This window comes from Zophobas morio, unplaced genomic scaffold (assembly GCF_036711695.1).
Source record: "Zophobas morio isolate AGI-343-1 ecotype UQ-CSIRO unplaced genomic scaffold, CSIRO_AGI_Zmor_V1 ptg000005l, whole genome shotgun sequence".
NCBI classification, from domain to species: Eukaryota; Metazoa; Arthropoda; class Insecta; order Coleoptera; family Tenebrionidae; genus Zophobas; species Zophobas morio.
Genome location: NW_026972110.1, coordinates 8,821,538 through 8,842,044, shown reverse-complemented (window position 1 = coordinate 8,842,044; position 20,507 = coordinate 8,821,538). Strand labels below are relative to the sequence as shown.

Here is a 20,507-nt window from a genome sequence, read left to right as displayed (position 1 = left end):
TTAACTTCCATTGTCCCAATAAGTTACAATGCAGTGTCTAATTTTTGTAATAGCGTCATGATGGATGTCGCAGTTCCAAGCAATTTTGTTGAAATTATTGCATATTGCATGCAATGGTGACTTGCATAAAATATTTGTTCTGCAGGGGTGTGTATAAAATGTAAAAACTTGACGAGTAAGCTGAGTTCTGGGGACTAAAAAGTTGATCTTTTGTAGAAGCGATGTGCAGTCTACACGATTGTTCAAAAGTTTCCACAGAAACGAAATGCCGTATGATATTCTACGAATTTTAAGTGATGTGAACTGAAATCTTTCAAGTAACAACGTATGATCAGTGCCACGTGGGGGATATGTCCTATCAACAATAAAGCTTAAAAACTTCAGAAATTTCCTCTGAACAGATTCAACATGAATAATATGTATTTCGTAAATCGGAGACCATACACGCGCACAATATTCCAGCCTAGAGCGAACTAGAGAATAGTATAAAGCTGATAAAGACCGAATGTTCGTAAACTCTTTGCAATTCCTATAGATGAATCCATAGGTTTTAAATGCTTTTGCAACAGTATCCTGTATGTGGTTCACAAAGCTAAGTTTCATATCGTATATGACACCGAGATCCTTATAGATATCTGTTCTTTTAAGCTTCGAAGTTCCCATTGAGTACGTGAAGACGATAGGTTTTAATTTTCGTGTGAAAGACATGACAATGCACTTTAGGATATTAAGAGTGAGTCGATTCCTTAAGCACCAGTTAATTAATATATTGATATCTTCTTGGAGTTGAAGACAATCATCAACGCTTGTGATTTTGGCGTAGATCTTTAAGTCATCAGCGAATAGTAATTTTCGATTTAGTAATAAATTAGGCAGATCGTTAATAAATATTAAAAATAGTAACGGACCCAAATTAGATCCTTGCGGAACCCCAGATGTTGGTACCGATGACTTCGACAGATGGTTTTGATAACGTACACGCTGCTCACGACCAATCAAATAAGAAGAAAATAATTGTACCATAGAGTTAGAAAATCCCATCAAGCGCAATTTTTTGAGTAATATGAAGTGATCAATTTGATCAAAGGCCTTCTGAAAATCAGTAAAAATTACGTCTACTTGACCACTATCATCCAATATTTCAGAGACATCTTGTTAAGCTAATTTGTCTGTAGGATTTAGCCAAGGTGTAATCTTGTCGTCCTGGCTTAGGTATAAAGATAACCTTTACTATTCGCCATGCATTCGGTATGTATCTGAAAGCCAGACACGCCCGAAGCATTGGCAACAAAATAGGGCGTAGTCTGCTCATTCCCCTCTGCAGGAGGGCGGGATAAATACCGTCAACTCCTGGAGATTTGTATGGGGAAAAGCTGTCCACTGCCCACTCCAGGTTGAGTACCGGCTACATCCCTTTTGGAATGGGAGGTAGTCCTTGTGCTGTCTGGAAACATGGTCTGCAGCAAAAGTTCTGCGGACTCTTCTAAGGTGGCTGTAAAGGTGCCATCTTCTTTCTTTAGGAAACGTAGTTGATGTGTGTGGTCCTTCGAGAGAACTCTCTTCAGCCTTGCGGCCGACGCAGTCGACGTTATGTCGCTGCAGAAGGATCTCCACGTTTCCCGTTTCTTGTTTCTTAATTCTTTCTTAAACTCTTTCCGGTGCTCTTTATAGGCTTCCCAGTCTTCAGTTTTCTTAGTGTTTTTTGCTCTATTGAAAAGTTTTCTTAGCCCCGTTTGAAGTAGGCTGAGCCTTCGGTTCCACCATGGTGTACCTTTGCCCAGACCTTCCTTCTTTAGGGGGCAACTTTTCTCATACGCTGACATTAGAGAGTCGTTGATAATGATCAAGGTTTTCTCTATGTCTTCTGTCGATCTGTATTCTGTTGGTGTAGACTGCACGGAGGTCCCTAGTCTTTCGTCCAGTTCTTCGTTGTATAAAGCCCAGTTCGTCAGCCTAGGGTTCCTGTACGTCTTTGTCTCCATGTCTATACATTTTAATGTATATATGATCCATCTATGGTCTGACACTGACACCTCTTTAGAGACGTGGCATCCCATTATATGTTGTGAGATATCCCATGTAGCCAGTGTAATATCTATTACTGACTGACTACGCGATGTTACGAAAGTTGGTTCGCAGCCTCGGTTGAGAATCTCTAGATTTGTTGATAAAAGATATTCAGCTAGTGTTCTTCCTCTATCATTAGTTTTTTTTTTGCTCTCCCACAGCAAACAGTGGGCATTCCCATCGGTACCGATGATGAGGTTTATATTTCCGCTATCACAGTGTTCCACCAAGTTCGCCATTTCCCATGTTGGACATGGTTCCGGTGCTCCCTGTGGTAAGTACACGGATGCTATTACCAGTTGCTCTTCGCCTCTTCCTATGTTACACTTAACATTTACCGCAGTCACATCCCTGGAGCTGACCTGAGGTAGGAGGACGGCTTTAATTTTCCTGTTGCATAATATTATAATAGTTTTTTTTATTATTATTTTAATTTGTTTGTATAGATTCTAATCATCCCAAATTTTATTATTGTAAATAGGGGATGATCCCTGTAAAAAGTACCATTCGTAGATTGGACCTCATACGCCCATGTATTACCTATTTAACGTCATACTTGCAATTATTGCACTGACATTTAATTTAAGTTTTGTGCTAATATTTTATTGATCAGGGATAGAAAAAGATTATTTAAGGATATTTCGAGTAGCGTTTTCGTTTTAAATAACTTTAAGGAGACGTAGATATTTGGCCCTTTTGTAGCAACTGTTGATTGCCATATATCTAAATAATTGAAGTGAATAGTAATTAGTTTTGTTTTGTATTATCAAGTAGAGGTTATTATTATTTAGCGGACGCGTCAAATATCGATTTTCGGTTTCGTAGCCTTAAGAATGCAATTATATTTAACCTTTGTCTGGGACTTACAATTTTAACAATCAATTCTGTTAAATTTATACTTAATACACTTATTAAATGAAGATCACATTTTACTTATTACCTCTCCCTGATTGCAATTTAGCTATCCATTTCCAAGGAAATGGACCTACACCCAAATAAATAATTTTGTTAGTGTCCATGCTTGGCCACCGATAATAACACGGATGGACACGACAAAACAACTGGCCTTTAATCAAATTGCAAACAAAATTTTACAAACGTTTTTAAATTTGGGGTTTTCACTATATACCAAAACACCAAGTAACGCACTCAAAACAGGAAGTGAGTGACCTTTTTTGGAATTCCACCTGCACTATCTTACAAAACTTCCTAGAACTACTAACCTAAGAGTGACTTTTTTCGTTATTTTCCCAAACGCACTTTTGTTGAGAGTGAAATTTGATTTTTCAAATTGGCACACCACAATATTTTACTCCTATTAGTTTTTCGAATGAAATGGCCATTAAGAAATTTAATTGTGTAAACTGGACTACATTGAATAGCTATTCATTAACAATGATATTTAAACGTCAATACAGGTTTGAAACTTACACTAGGTAGAGAAAAGTATCCATCCTATTTTATGTTGGATGTCACTGTATATATATACATAAAAATTCAATTGTAATTGGATATTACCATAATAACCTTAATTATTATAAATAGAGTCTGTTTCTGAGTGCGCCCATGTAACTGGTGTGTTGTTGCGAGGTCAAGGCTAAAAGCCATGTGTGAGTGAAACGTTGTAGCGAAGTGTTACCAAAATATGTGCGAAAATTACTTAATTTATTTGATTTCGATTCTTCTTTTTTCATTTCATTCCCAACAAAGGAGCATAAGTGAGAAGGTAATGTTATTCTCATATATTAACTAATTATATTAAAATGAATGAAAATTATCTGTATACAAAGTTTTCAGGACTTTAGCAGAATAAAACGTGGAATAAATCTAGATCAGGTTTTTATTTCAAATGACACAGGTATTTTTTATGTGATATAAATTAATGTTGAGACGTTTACTATTTTCTTCTGCAGATGACGCCTTTAATAAAATTAATTTACGTCGTTGTCAAATGCCACCTAACACTCCAACATTTCGTTAGTTTAGATTTTGCCCTTAGATATATTTGCGTAGTTACATATTTGTATTTTAGGAACAACTCCTTGGATGAGACGACAAATTACTTACAAAATTCAAAATTATAGTACGTCTTTGACAAAAGAACAACTTCACAGTGTTTTTGAAGATGTTGTAAAAATATGGACTAACAACATTAATCTTACAATTACTGAGGCAAGAACAAATAATGCTGATATTAACATCTATTTTACGGATTTGGATGGAGTGGATAACAGTCTTGGATACGCATATATGCCCGTATGCATTTGTGACTAGACATCAAAAACAAAAACTTCTCTATAATAGTAGGTCTCGAAGTTTATTTTTAAAATAATGATGTTGGTAACAGCAATGTGTTTCGGTCAAATAACTGTCAAACAAAGGGTCATACTACATCACTATTTTAAAAATAAATTGGGCGGCCTACTAGAGGAGTTTTTTCGATCATATTGTATATTATTAATTTGTTATATTCACGACCATTTTGAGTTAAAATGGTTGTTAATATTTTTTTTCCACAGGAAGTTGGGGATATCTTCTTTGATATAGATGAAAAGTGGACATTAGATCATTTACAGACATCAGATACCGAAACATATTTTCCTTGGGTTGCAGCTCATGAATTTGGCCATTCGTTGGGCTTGACACACTCGATAAGTAAAAAGTCCATAATGTCTGAGTATTATGTCAACACGTTGCCTAAACTTTCAAAAACAGATATAAAAAAATTGGAATCTTTGTACGGACCATTACTGAACAAAACAGTTTTGTGTACCGCAACGTCCATAGACGAAATACTGATGATAAATTTTCAAAAATACTTTTTATTTAAGGGAAACCAGTATTGGGAAATGACGAATACCTCCCTGAAAAGTGGTCCTTATAATGTAAAATCAATTTTTCTTGAGTTTCCTGATAATATTGATGCTGCTTTTGTGGTAAAAGAAAATATCTACGTTTTAAAGCACAACGTATCTTACATCATCGATTATCAGAAAAATAAGTATCGTCGAAAACTTATTTCTGTTGCTTTCGACTATTTGCCATCGAATATCGACGCTGCTTTTTACGTGCCGAAGGAGAAGATAATTTATTTTTTCAAAGGTATTTTCTGGGCTTTTCAGTTTAAACTTATTTTTCGAAACATTCTAGGTGCAAAGTATTACGTACTTGATACACAAAGAAAGCCTGGTGATCGTTTAATTGTAAACGGCACAAGTATATTGACTGACTGGGATGGTGTACCAAACGATGTCGACGCAGCGACTTTATTGAACACGTCAAAAGTTTTATTTATAAAAAGTGGCAGGTGTTATGTGGTGAATTTAAAGACTAAGCAACTTTGTAGTAGTTCAGAATGCGTTTCATCTTTCTATAGATGTTAGCTATATATTCATTGTCATAATGTTGCATTTATCATTTTTAAATAAATATATATAGATAATATAAACCTGTTATCAACTTTCCATGAAAACTATCGTTATGCTATCAATATTATGGACGGTTTGACCTTGTCCATTCGTTGTACAACAATACTTTTTGATAAAGTCGTCACCGCGTTTATTTAATTATGTTGGCATCCTCACTAACAGAAAGCTGCAAAGCCCATGGTTATGTTGATTTCATGGTTAATACACTGGAATGCATACATGTTAAGACTTTAAAAGTTAGGGGATAAATCAGCATTTGTATTGCAGATAGACTGTTCATATAAAAATAAAAAGAAACTTAACACTCATACTGATAGGTTATTTTCAAAAAAGTTATTGTCTGTTCAAGTTTTAATTTAATAATTGGAGATTTGTTGCGGGTTGACCGTCAAATAAATAGAAATGCGTAATAATCACTTAAATAATGATAAGGTGAATGGGTATTCTAACTGATTAGTAGGTCGTGTAGGTTAACTAAACTTCTTTAACAACGCTTTAAATTGAAGATATAAAATTTTTAGTAAATGACATATGGTGATACCTAGCTCGTCATGTTCACCATTCTATTGTTTATCTTTGTTTTAATACAAAATGCTCAATTAAGACCTACATTTGATGCAAAGCAACATCTTCACACGTATGGATTCCTAAATACTTCTAATCCTGGCGAAAAAGTTTTCAAAGATGCCATCGAAAAATTCCAATCAGTTAATGAATTACCAACCACAGGTGTGAGGGTCTGGAGGTAAAGAAATTGCACAATTAGAATAATAATTCTTTTAGGTACTTTAGACGAGGCAACCATCGAAAGAATGAAAGCACGCCGCTGTGGTAGACCAGAACATGTTCCAGCTTTTGCCCAAACTGGTAAGTGACTTAAACAACCTCTTGTACATTTTACCAAATGTGTATAATATTCTGCTACAGCAAATAAATGGAAAAATTCTCATATAACATATAAGATTTTTAACGTATCTGAACCATTTATGAAGACTGAAGTGAAGAAAATATTTGACGATTCTATAAAAGTATGGACAGACAACGTTAATCTCAAAATAAGTGAAACTGATTCTAACAAAGCTGACATTATTATACATTTTACAACACAGGATGGGCCTTATAACGTTCTAGGCTACGCTTATTACCCGGTAAATTTAAAACATAATTGCTAGCGAAAATATAAAAAATTCTAGATTATTAGGGTTATACAATTTGTCTACATATCATTTCATTTCAAACAATCAAAAGATAAGTTATTCTTTAAAATATCTACCCTTTTCAGGATAATGGTGATATTTTCTTCGATAAAGACGAAGACTGGACTCTCGATGTATCACAGGGTGCGTTTAAAACATATTTTGGCTGGGTTGCAGCCCACGAATTGGGACATTCTTTGGGATTACCGCATACAGAAACTATGCAATCAATAATGCATCCTTACTATTCGACTCAAGTAATACAACCCTCTGAAATTGATACCAAAACGCTAAGAACTATGTATGGGCAAGCAATTATGAATAATAGCATTTTATGTGAAGGAACCTCTGTAGATGCAATACTGGATACAAGAGAGCCTTTGCTTGTAGTTGGAGAAGAGTACTGGACAATTTCAGATGGAGTGTTACAAAGTGGTCCATTCCGTCGAGATGTTTTATTTCCTGGATTACCCGATAAAATTGATGCTGCGTTTATGGTTGGAAAAAGAAGCTATTTTTTGTCAGACAACCTATTCTATCGATTTGATCATGATGCTAAACCATACCGACTGATTTCCAAAAAACTCATTTCAGTAGGTTTTGATAAAGTGCCACCAAATATTGACGCTGCGTTCTATCATGCTGGTGCTACGACAATTTATTTCTTTAAAGGTTTGTTTCGTTTGAAATATTATGGGAAATTTTCATGTAAGTTGCAGGTTCAAAGTACTACGCACTGAACACAAGAAAACCTAGTGGGAAGCGTCTAGTAGTAAACGGTAAAGATATATCTAGCGATTGGCCAGGTATACCCACAGATGTAGAGGCTGTTACATTAACTGATAATTCCCAAGTTTTGTTTATAAAAAATTCAAAATGTTATATGGTGGATTTGAATACTAGATTGTTATTAAGCACTGAAAATTGTTCTACTCTTTATAACTGTTAATTTTAAACTACACACTGTCTATATAACACATTGACCGTGAAACTGAGATGTTACATTGATAAGAAAAAACTTTGAAATATTATTTTTTATAATCGATTTGTACAATCAACATTGACATAAATATTTGCTAAGTTTGTTTTTTTTTCTAATAAATGCGTAATTTTATTTGCCAGAAGTATACCACAAGTCTCTGATGCCAGAAGATCGCGGCGCACCGCTACTTTTGATGTTTGGTACTACTAACGCGATCGATGGTTTTCGACAAGTGCGATAACAGAAAAGTGATATAGTGGGTCGACGGATTAGTATTAGGTCAAATCTGATCTTTTGGACTGTAATCGTACGTCTTCATTTGCTCACAGAAACCATCGTAGTGAATGGCATAATACTGCTTTTTCCATAGAACGACATATCACTCGAACTGTGGACACATTGATCTAGGGGGCTATATGGTCTGAGAGAGGTCTCTCTTAATTGTTATAAAAGGATCTATGACGACAAATCGTTACGTCCAGGAAGTGGTAGCACTGATAGATATTCCAAACATACAGTAAAACGAGGACGTCTTATTCCAGCAAGATAACGATAGCCCAAACATAGCCCAAACCTTTTTAGCATGCCTAGCAAAAGCAAAAGTAGCTGTCCTTCCTTGGCTCCCACCTGCCTTTGATTCATCCCCAATAGAACATGTGTAGGAAATGCCGGGTCGGAGAATCACACTTTTACCCAGCCGGCTAGCCTTCTGTAAAACTTACCACACCTTAGGCAAAGGTTAGTGTGCCTCAAGAATCTTCCACCTAGTCAGTTCGATGCCATGTAGTTACATATATCCCTAAACTGTCATAAGTGGATTCTAATAGTTATCAATTATTGCATGACCTAACATTAATATATGCATCTCATTTTTTCTAGGTGTTCTTCTTTTGTCATTTGGTATATGTTTAAGTTTGGGAAATAGACTTAACCTTAGGCGCCATTATCCTAAAAAAAAAAACTAGTAGACGATCTAAGTAATGTACATATTACGACTGGCAATAATATGAACATAATATGGATAAAAATTTGGACAATAAGTATGTTTACTCCATGTACCATTTCGTCCGTTTCTTCGGTTATAGTTTAATAATGTTACGACACTGGAATCGAATTTAATTAGAAAACGGTGATCTATTTTGTCCCAATAACAAAGCGACAAATAAAGGAGGTGTTGGTCGCTTGATGGTAGAAGAATATATAACTCTTTCACCATTGCTGGGATACGATCAGACCAGGCATATCTATCTATTTATATAAATAAAAATGGATCGCTAAATGTGTTGCTAAGCGCATAACTCGAGAACGACTCAACCGATTCGGCTAATTTTTGTTTTCAAATTTTCCTTGAAGTACGAGGATGGTTCCTACTGAGAGAAAAATTTAAAAAATTGCCTGAAAAAGTCTAAAAACAATACTTTTCTATTATGTATAATATTCTCGCGTCACAGTCTTTGTAACCGAAATGGGTTGACCGATTTGTATGAAATTTTTTATGTATATTCGGTAGGTTTTTTATACCCCTAAGTGATAAGGGTGGCCCACCCTAAAAAATGTTTGTCTATTTTTTAGACAAAATTTTTTATTTTTATTTTTTTAAGATTTGGCATCAAAAATACATATAACCCTAAATGTTCACCTTTCTACCACCAACCCCCATTTTTTAATCTTCTATATAATAAAAATAATCAATTGCTGTTCCTGTTAGTCTCGCTAAAACTCAAAAACGGCTTGACCGATTTGAAAAATTTTTTATATTAACTGACGTGTCATACAAAACTAATTCTTCCGTGCAATTGTGAAAAGTGTATTGCATTTCAAATCGTTCTTTGTTTTTTCGTAAAAGAAAAACGTCGTTTATTTTAAGAAAAGTCTTGGTTAAAGTGAATTTAGTTACACATTGCGAAAATTTCTTATTAATTTTGATCTGCCATTCTATTTACCTATATTCACTTTGTTGGTTTTGACAAAACCTCAAACTTTACCCTTATTTAATTTGAGGTTTTCAGTAGTTTAAAATTCTCAAGACAAAATTTACAGATTTGATTGACTGTGAAAATAATTATGTGTCGTTCTATGAAGTTCATTAAAATGCCGAGAAGACGACAACCTCACATAGGTCCACGAAGTCAATCAAATGTGCGACGAACTACCTCAGGTGCAAACCGCAATGATTTAATTGGTGGGTAATTCGAATATGGAAGTTGATCAGTGTTGTGCTCATAATCAACATAATCAAATATTGAAGCGAGACATTGGGTGGTATGAATAAAACTGAGTAGATACTCATATTCGAACTACGAAGTAGGTACCTACTTCATTATTACTCTTATATACCTGAGCATCTACTCTATGTACTAAGTACCTGCTTGGAAACACTGTATCTCCCCGGACACAAATTGAACATCTACGCGTTTTGTGAGCATTTAATCTAAAAATGGGCATCGGCGTGGCAAATAATTGAGTTGTCTGTAAAGCAGCTTAGAAAAGGAGTAGGATCGTTGTAAGAGTGAATTTTAACTAAACATGGTGACTTTCATGAACGTGAAACGTCGTCAAAAGGTGCATTCAGTTTGAAAAACACATTAGGAGCGGGAATATCGAAAACTTTTTAGGTAATTAACTTTTATTTATGCATAAATTGTGCAGTGCGTTTTTTCTAACACTTAAGATTCCCATCTTAAGGTGTTTACCCCATACTAACTTATATCTTGGTGACTCGATTTTTGCCTTGATGATTGAACACTGTCACTGTTTTCCTTTTTTGTTGTATCGAGATGATACTTGAGCATCAACTGTTACCTACTGAAGTATAAGCATCATCTAGAAATATTTTGATATGATATTCGAGTAGATACTTCGTATTTCGACTATGACTGAGTTTTATTTATATCAACCATTGTCAAAAAATTGATCGAACGTTGTTTCGCACCAAAAGTATAATGAAACATATTCAGCATTTTCGAGTTGAGTCTTTTCTTCACACAATTTTGTGATGACCTAATCAACATTTACGATCAACACGTATACCACCTTGGATTGGTGCAGTGTAATACTAAAAATAACTGTATATTATTCCCAAAATTATCTGCGAAAATCGAGTGAGCCATTCCATCAATTTTTTGGGGGGCATAAATAAATATCCTTAACAATTTACCATGCTTACAATAACTTTAAAACGTTTGCAAGATCTCAAAGTATTCATTTCTGCAACTCTTGAGTTACTCACTAAAATATATTGACTGATCCAAATATTTTTTTGAGTCACTGTAAAAGCAAATCCAAAAAATATGAATGCAATGATAAATTACGAAAATATACTGATGATATTTTGCACATTTTAGATAGGATTTATTCGGCAATATCTTGAGATGACGTCATCAAGTTTTTGGGCTTGATAAACAGATATATTTTGATTAAAAACCTATCATGTCAAACAGTAACTTCCAAACGTCTGCAATATTTCAAAATTCAGTCTTGCAATGGTTGATTCAATCAATAAAATAGATTGACTCAGTGATTAATTTTTTTGAGACACCCCCTATAAGCAAAACTAAAAAATATCAATGGAATGATAAATCACAAGTATAGTCTCATCGTATTTTGGACATTTTAGATCGGATTCATTTGGCAAAATTTTGGGCTGACGTCATCAATTTTTTCGAGGGGATAAGTAAATATATTTTGAATAAAAATTTATTATGCTTATCGTATGTTTAAAGCATTTGCAAGATTTCAAAGCATTCGGTTTTGCAGATTCAAAATTAAATTGTAGGTGAAACGAAGTTCACGGGGTCAGTTATTTACCAAAATAATAAGTTTGGTAGAAGCCAAATCACCAACTAATGCGTTAATATGATCACTTAATTTGCATTACGTCTCAACTGAAGACAGTGATGTCTCCTTGATACTCTGTCACATTATAATTATGCATCACCTACTCGTTTGTCATTATCATTACTCGTAGAAGGACTGATCTTAGCGATAAACAGTAGCATACAGCTTTACTTCTTCATTGAAACTTCGTTTTTGTAAATATTAGATTGTTAGAAGTTTCAACAGTTTAACTATAAAAAAGAATTTTTAATTTTGCCTGTAACCAGCCGTTGTGACAGCAAACTAAAAGAGACCACAAATGTTCATTTTAGATGGATTACCGAAATATAGGTTATACTGGGTGATTTTTTTTTTATTTATCTGGTTACTCAAGAATTTGTTGACAGAACAAATTCGGCCGAAAAGTGGGTCGTACTGTGATGAATTCGCAATTTCATAATATAACTTGAATGTGGGTTGTTTCTGGCCGGTCTTAGAAAGCTATATTATGTGATGTCAACAAGAATTCAACAATGATACATATATTTATGAAGATAAGTAACAAATTTGATTGACGAGGAGTCGATAAAAATGGGTCCAACTAATCGTCTTGTAGGTATGGCACACCAAACTCCAATTTTTTGTGGGTGTAATGGCATTCTTCTAAAGTAATGAGGATTTTCTGCTCTGCACATTCTCACATTTTGCGCAGTTACATACGCTGATAGATGAAACCGATCACTACATCATCAGTCTCGCACCTAGTAGGTAATCTCCTTTACAATTAAAAGAGCAAATTTTATTTTACAAGACTTCGACTCATGATCATAATTATCGCACTTGAAACATCTTATTATTCAAATGTATACAAACAGGGAACAATAAATATTTCATACATTGTAGAGGTGGCGTACAAAAAGTTTTGATCTACCTATTTGCCGCTTTCAGTATAATGATCGATGTTAAAAAACACAACATAAATTTGACATTTGAGTGACAGTTGACACTTTACAGTTTCGCATTTCGTTGTTACGGTGTTTGGTCTTCGATTCTTCATTTATTATTATTTTCATTCATAATAATCATTCCTCATTGCCCATTTAATTACTTACCTAAAACGTTAGTTATAGTAGCAGAACAGATGAACGTATTATTACGTATTCATTCTATTACAGTAACAAGTGTTACCTAATATGTACTTCAAAACTCCTGACGAAAAACAATAAACCTTTAAAAAGTCACAAATTGGTTAAGACTCGCTGTGGCGGTTGACGCGCTGTCCTCACCTACGCGCGAACCGAGCTGATGTCGACACGATTATGAATGAGCTGATGATTTTGAAATGCCTGAAGTGATTATTATCAAACATAGTGAAGAACTATGCTGATTAAACAGACAGACAGATACACAGACAGAAAAAGCTTTCGAAATTACAACACCCCTCTTTTTGCATCAGGCATACGATATAATGAACCAGTGTTAAGTGGATTTATTCAGTATCAATGTGTATGAATTAATTTCTTGTGAAATATCCTCAACTTACAAGGAACGATTTTGGTGCCATAACTCATAGTAATAAGGGATTTCCGAAAAAACTACTAATGAATGCCTATACCATATTAACGACTGCAAATATTTGAACCAGTAGATTCTAAGACTCCTGGAATACATTTAGTACAGAATCATTTAAATGATGATCGTCTATTGGATCTTATATTTTTAGTGATGAACTGATGAATCATGGCTACATGATGGTCTTAAAAATTACAGCATCTAATCATCTGAAAACCGGAATGTTTTTCTTGAGACACCTTTACATCTCTTGACAGTTGGTGTGTCTCGTTGACGAGTATATTTGCCCATTTTATTTCGTAACATAATGACAACAAGTAGATATCGGGAAGAGATTCTGACCATTTTTATCAATCAACTTAATGACGTGGAACATACATATATTTTAATACTTTCAACATCATGTGGCTACTACACATCAATAGGCAAGCCTCTAGCCTAATTCCAGGTTTTACGACAACCGTGTAATACATTTAAATTGTTATTTGAAATGCTCTTCGTTTTATGCAACCAAATAAACATCGATAATATAAAATAGGTATACACAGAATTGTAGGCGGTAAATACCACAACCCATGATGATGTATTGTAAGATCACTTTACATGCATACTAATAAAATTTTATGACATAATTAGGATTATTTGGTCGACAATGCCGAATCGGGTTTTCGCATTAGGGTCCTTATAAACTTGTAAGCCATGTCGCGTGCCTTCACAATTTCCTGTGTTGTCCCAAGCAGACGGTCTTTTGTCGTACCTGTATACTTTATGGTTTTAGGGTTTTGCGGGTTGGGTTCTTTGACTAAAGTTGTAAAATATTATTAGTATGTATTCTTAGTATAAGAAACATTAATAGAAACCCTATATTACAACTCTAGGGTTTGTCTGTAAACGTGGCATTTCTGTATATGTAGGTACTAGTAACTTTTGTCACTATTATAAGCCGAAACGAACCACTTCGAATCTTGAGACGCCAAAATGGTAGTTTGAAAGACATATCACTGTATAGTAGCAACGGAAGCACGCAGTAGTTCGTGTTGCTTGAGAATGAGATTACGTACTACTCGAGCTGCATTGCTCACAGAAGATAAATCTTCCTCGGACACAAAGTATCTAGCTACTGAGTCGGATTTTACATGTATATTAGACGAGTGCAGTTTTGGGTTTAAGTTGAATTGTATGACCGTCCTTCTGTCAGGGATTGCTAAACTTGGCTATTGCTCCGCATATGAAATTTTGCGATTCTCGCGGTCTACGCTACGAGCATTACACCACCGTCTCTCTTCTTAAGACTGAAAAACTATATTCTTGAGACTAATTCAAAATTCGTTAGACAATCGCATTTAACGACTGATGCATCAATAGATATGCAAAAAACGATTTATTATATTAAATGACAAACAATGTTTTAATTGAAACTTAGAAAAAGGATAATCTTAATTCAAAATGGCATGGCGTACGATTCTCTATCTTATTTTTTTTTAATAACGACTGGACTCTGTTTAACATTCTTTGGATCATGGAAACGTCAAATTCTTTTACGAAATTTTTTTGGCGTTATGACAACTCGATAGGTCCGCCCAAAATAAAATATTTATGTTTTATATCAATACGTTTTTTTTTTAATTTAGGTAAACATTTTAAAATATAAGTTTCTGCATTGATGGCAGAATGATCCCAATTATTCGATATACGGCGCTGAAAGACCTTCAGGTGAAATGGCCAACAATACCAAAATTTTATTGGATTCTAACACTGGGTTCCCAGGGGCGTGGTTTCAAACCTTGGAACCACGAAATAATGAATTAAAATATGGCGAAATTTTGAAACGAAAAATTAAAGTTTGAAGGGCTGTATCTTCTACATTTGTACAAAAGAATTTTTGAAATTAAGGTGCGTTGCAAAAATGAAAAACTGGATTCTTAAATATATTAACTTCACCGTTGTGCAAAAATTTCGCCTCATCAGAAAAAAGAATTACGTCATAAAAACGGGGGTTCAAATTTTGTTTATCTCTAAAAAAATTGCACAACTAATATTTTTGAGTAGTCAGTGGGTTTCAGTTCTTGAAACAAAGTCAGTTGATAAGGACGAAAATTATTTGGACAAAGTATTCGTTGCATTGACGTTTTACTAATGTCAACTGTTGCTGCAATTGTTCTTTGACTGCAATGGAGATTTTTGTTAACCATTTCTAAAATTGCCTTTTCATTGTCAACACCGGTAGCTGCTCGTCCTCGTATTTTTTTTGTTTTAAAATTGGTATTTGAATTGCATTTTGGCAATCGAATATACTTTTTTTTTTTGGAATGCGATGATAAAAACTGACAAATTTTGAACTTTCCGTCAAAGTTTGAAGTTCAGATTCGAAAAAAGAATCTAGAAAATTATGACAATAATTTTGGGTTGCCTCTGAAATTTGTTCAGGTTCTTTAGGACTCTTGTGGACGATCCTGTAGAGATAATTTAAAAATTCGAGTACGAATTGGACTTTGTTTAGGTAAAAGTGTATAACTGCTAGGATTTTTCTCAAATTTTGCAGCGTTGGTGGAATTTATTTCAAAATCGTGAGTATTAACATAACATTACTTTATTGGAATAGTACGAGAATATTAGTTGCACACTAGTCGATTTTTAATAGTTTTAAGATAAATATACAATGTATCCAGCATTTGGCAAATCGGTTTTAATAAACCAAAATTACGATAAGTGTGCGTCGGAATTATCACTTGGTTCTTTTTGTCGCTTTGGCGAATAATTTTCGCGTCTCTAGCAAAACGGTGCAGATTGTGTACATTTTATAAATACCTAGTTGCACAGTAATGGAATGGCGCTATAATAAAGTATAATATTCACATACTTATTAAGCCTCTTAATTCAAGGTGAAATTTGCACAATGATGCGGATTGCATTTAACAATTTATATGTAGCTTAATCATAAACGGTAAATAGTTATTCATATTTACATAAAAGATTTTTATCAAATTGTTGCATATTAAATGCATTTGTTCAGTGCATTGTGAATGCAGTTTACTCTTGAAATCCCTGTAAAGCCCTGGAGTATGTTCAGAATTATAGAACTGAAATTTGGTGCATTAAATGCACAAAACATTATTTCATAACTTTATGTATTTGCTGAATATTAAGTAACACACTAGTCTAAACTAGTTTAACTGAGATTAAGTCAATCAATATTTATTTTCATATTTTCTCGTGTTATTATTTACTACGAAAGAATTGCAATAGGATCATTTTGACGAATGTTGAATGTGTAATTTCATGTTTTCTAGACGTTTCATGGCTTCTAAAGTTTGAAAATGTCGATCTCCCTTTTCTATTTCACGTTATGTTAAAATTTGTTATATTAATTGCTTTTCAAATTTATGTTGCTCTTTTATCTGCGGTTTAATAATGAAACATTGATTAAGATTACAGAACATCGAATAAAAATTGTTGTTTATTATCGTTTTGTTGTTCTACAGAATTGCTCAATATATTTAATAACATCAATCTCTTTGTAGACATGGCAAGATTCGATCATCTCCACTTTTTTTTATGATTTCAACACCAATCCGTTTAATTTCATTACATTTTGTAGGACTGGAGGTAACAGTAAACTTATCTGTGTGAAAAACTGATACATTAATCTTCACTTTAAATACGCTGTAACATGCACCCAAGATTGATTGTGCGTCAGAGGAGAGGAAAGTTCAGATAAAACAAGTGTAACGAATTTTCATTTTGACCACATATTTTAAATTTGTAATTATTCAAATACAGAAATTATTTCACCATCTATTATGCTCTACAAGTGAAAACAATCAGTTGATTATAATAGTAGAATTTTAATTTTTAGAGAAGATTTAGTCCTGAACCTTGCAATCTTTTATCTGTCCAGTAACAAAACTGTGCAATTAATTCCTGAGACATGACGTTCTTGTATCCTCCCGATTTACCTTCTCTAATAAAGATCGCGTCTTTTTTACCTGTTGTAGCTTCAATGTGTTTATTCACAAATTCCTTATTGACCGCCGGATTTTCCTTCATGGAATCAAAGGACACATATTCTTGCAAGCGCTTAACATCCTCTTTCGACACGGTTTTTCCCAAAAAGTCTGCAACTTTTTGAATTATTCCTGTTATATCATTTTTCATTTCTTCGTATGTGACAAAAAATATATTTGGTTTGTGCCTTAATTCCCAGAATTGTAAGACGTGCTTATAATATGGTCCATAATTTACTACAAATAAAAAATATAATATAATAACTATAATAACTTACAACGGACCCTTATCAAAAAGGAACAATTTAGAAAACTCTTCAAACGTTCCTGTAAATCCTTCATAACCTTTGCAATGGTGGAAGTAAGAAATGCAAGTATCCATTGTATTTCTGGCGGTATAAATTATCTAGAATTTCACTTCAGCGGAGTATAACTATGTACATTAAAATCATTTGCAGTATCTAACCTTAGGTTGTACAATATTACCCGAAATTTGTTGTGGTAAAAGTTTAAACGGCAAATGTGATTTAATTGTTCTAGGATGATTTTGAGATTTCGCATAACCAATTGAATCCATTTCATATTCTTCACCTCCAAATAACACTTCTTTTTTGATGTCAAAAAGCATGCTAAATCTGAAAGATTGATTAATTTTACTGTTAATACTAAGGAACGTGGACCTTTTCTCAAAGTGGATCCCACTTATTTGGCATTTTACAAAACTTACTCCATCATTCTAGTTCTTTTGTAATCAGGTAATTTGGCCTGTTCGTAATCAAAGTTGTTAACAATTAACCACGCTATTTCAGATATCCACGTAGTTCCTGTTTTTGGAAATCCACAAATCCACAAATCTGTGTCATATACTTCAAACTCATTAATATCTTTTTTCATTTCATGGTATCGTTCTGGCAAGATAAAATTATCAACAACAGTGTAGCCTTTTCTAACGGTTCTTGTGAAAGTTTTCTGTAACAGTCTGTTTAATTCTTCTTCAGATGGGACGTGGGCAGGATCCATTTTAATAGAATGCAATTAACACAAGAGTGAATTGAATGAAGAATCTAAAACCTTTAATTAAGCTAAATTCACATTTAATTTTGAACAAAAATAGTTACAATACTTACAATTGCTTATTAAGGGCATCTGTATCGTTAACAAAGTTTTTATAAGAACTAGCTTCTGTTAATCTTTGGTTATTTATATATAATGTTCTAACACTGATAAGAGAAATAAAAATCTAATCAGTCGACGATTTTCTTATAAAACTAAAATAAACATTGTTGTAAATATTGATGAATATTAATAAAGTACAAACTTCAACTTGACCCTTACAGGAGACTTGCAACAAACAACTAAAGTTAATATATACTTTCAAGCTGCTAAGCGATTTACAACACATGTATAATTTACGTTTCTTATTTCGCATTAAGTAGCTTTAAATAAGTTATGTTTCACGAAAAACGATATGATAACATTTGAATTATTGACATTTAAGTGTTGGCGGTAAGTCACTTTCAACTGGAATAGGATATGTATACATGTACAATACCAACTGATTATTTATTTTAGTAAAATTTTAGTTCGTAATTTGTTTACTTACATGCGATGTGCATAAATCAAAGTAATTTTGCAATAATTTTAAGCACTGTAGTTAAATTATTGACAGTAAACATAACACTAATAAAATACCTAATTACTAACCATGTATTACTAAATAAATAACTAAATGCTACAAGTACTTGACACGAAAGTTTAAATTAAAAAACAAAAAAAAGTTAAGTCTAATGTATTAGATATCATTATGTAGAGGACACCGAAACTACAACGTGTTTCAAAATGATTTTCATCTAGTCGCCTATGGCCGCAGATTTTCATCTTTCGGGAAAGATAGGAGTTGAAGCGATTTCAAAGCTAACTAGATGAAAATCATTTTGAAACACCCTTTAGTTTTGTTGTTTTAATTACATGGAGAACAATATCTTCAAAGGTTGTGTTTAAAAAATAAATATATTTCCAATTATTATTATTAAAATAGAATAACAAATGCTTCTACTAGTGAACCGTATAAAGTTAAAAATAGAGATGGGTTGTTAAATAAAGGTAATGGAGTATGTTATATTGTACTTTTACTTCATGTGAAATTTACTTAGCAATAGCTTCAGGTGACAGCACTTCTTTTTTTGGGGTAGATAAAATTTTTGTTATTGTTATTGTTAAATAAAGTTTTCTTCAGTATCCAATATAACCTGCTAAAGCTAAAGTAAAACATTGTAATTTTCAAACATCGATACTTCGGGTTTTCCAAATGGAACACCGTTTATTTTTTTATTGTATCTTTTAGTCTATTGTTTGCCTTCTTTCTTTTGATATGTTGGTGTGTCTCTTAAAAAAGAAATTATCTACATTAGAGATAAATAGTGCTTAACAAAAAAAAACCAGAATAAGGTGTCGTAATAAAACACAGGAGAATGTTCTGTTTGAAAAAACTCAAATATTGATATTTGAAAATTGCAATATTTTGATTTTTTTATAAAGACTCTATATACTAAGGTTCAATTTAAGTTAAAAATAGGAAGAGGCCACCTTTTATATATATCAATATATAGGGTGTTCCATTTAAAAGACTAAGTTGTGCATTATGTCTCAAAAACAGAATACTTTGTATAGTTTTAATGTGGGTATGCGTACAATTTTAATCTCTGAGTTTTTTTATTTTCAGTCATTCATGATCATGAGAAATCGACGAACGCGAAGTGACTCATCCTATAATTATATTATAATTTCGTATTTCGACTTACAGATAGAGTCTGTTAGATAGCAGACTACTGTAGTTATATTTTTTAGCATTCCATTTAGTCGTATTTTAAGTACGAGTAACTTACATATAAATTGACAAGTTTTGACAATTTTTTTAATGACAATATGTCAGTAATTCTTCGTTTAAGAATTAATTGAATACTAGCGTCTCGAGTGATTTTGATTTAAAAAAGAATAAAATTGCAATTCGTGGTGTGATTCAGTTCTTCTTTTTGGAAGGGAAAATTGTAAACGAAATCCAAGGATTTTTCCTACATCGGGCAATTCATCTTCTTCTTATGAAGCCACTCGCCTTTGAGTTAATTATTTAAAAAATAGATAGCAGGTAATTTAAATCACCTAATATATTTTGTACTTTTGTTTTGCGAAAGATTTATTTTTTACAATATACTAAATTAAAAATTACTATGGTTTATGTTAGGTACTTAAATTTCATTATAATAAAATTTTATTTGAATAGCTTTGTTGTGAATTGGTGATAAGTAGAAAGTCTAAAATAAATTGAAGAATTTAAAATGAAAATGGTTTAAGTGTGACCATTACATTTAATTAAAAAAAAATTCTTGGAACATTTAAGAACTAAGTGAAACTAAAGAAAAGCTAACAGTGGTTTTCAAAATAT

General features: G+C 33.1%; 3 protein-coding genes across 6 annotated transcripts; 2 read left to right on the top strand and 1 right to left on the bottom strand.

The window, feature by feature from the left end:
- Window positions 1-3,142: 3,142 nt before the first annotated feature.
- LOC135122612 (stromelysin-2-like) lies at window positions 3,143-5,959 on the top strand. The gene is made up of 6 exons (XM_064046896.1): window positions 3,143-3,793; window positions 3,865-3,925; window positions 3,981-4,043; window positions 4,100-4,323; window positions 4,587-5,169; window positions 5,218-5,959. Exons 1-6 carry the CDS (start codon window positions 3,713-3,715, stop codon window positions 5,448-5,450), a joined length of 1,245 nt encoding a protein of 414 aa, XP_063902966.1. The 5' UTR covers window positions 3,143-3,712; the 3' UTR covers window positions 5,451-5,959.
- Window positions 5,960-5,997: 38 nt separating this feature from the next.
- Window positions 5,998-7,771, top strand: LOC135122611 (72 kDa type IV collagenase-like). Its single transcript, XM_064046895.1, has 5 exons — window positions 5,998-6,224; window positions 6,279-6,362; window positions 6,423-6,643; window positions 6,778-7,363; window positions 7,411-7,771. Exons 1-5 carry the CDS (start codon window positions 6,047-6,049, stop codon window positions 7,638-7,640), a joined length of 1,299 nt encoding a protein of 432 aa, XP_063902965.1. The 5' UTR covers window positions 5,998-6,046; the 3' UTR covers window positions 7,641-7,771.
- An 8,786-nt stretch (window positions 7,772-16,557) lies between these two features.
- LOC135122610 (luciferin sulfotransferase-like) lies at window positions 16,558-18,401 on the bottom strand. 4 transcript variants are annotated; one of them, XM_064046891.1, is made up of 6 exons: window positions 18,384-18,401; window positions 18,193-18,333; window positions 17,793-18,147; window positions 17,532-17,700; window positions 17,351-17,471; window positions 16,558-17,302 (listed from the first exon to the last, which is right to left on the bottom strand). In XM_064046891.1, exons 3-6 carry the CDS (start codon window positions 18,083-18,085, stop codon window positions 16,914-16,916), a joined length of 972 nt encoding a protein of 323 aa, XP_063902961.1. In that variant the 5' UTR covers window positions 18,086-18,147; window positions 18,193-18,333; window positions 18,384-18,401; the 3' UTR covers window positions 16,558-16,913. The 4 variants fall into 4 exon arrangements, with proteins under 4 accessions (XP_063902961.1, XP_063902963.1, XP_063902964.1 ...); XM_064046893.1 differs by having other exon boundaries at window positions 17,793-18,136; XM_064046894.1 differs by having other exon boundaries at window positions 17,793-18,129.
- Between the last annotated feature and the right edge of the window lie 2,106 nt (window positions 18,402-20,507).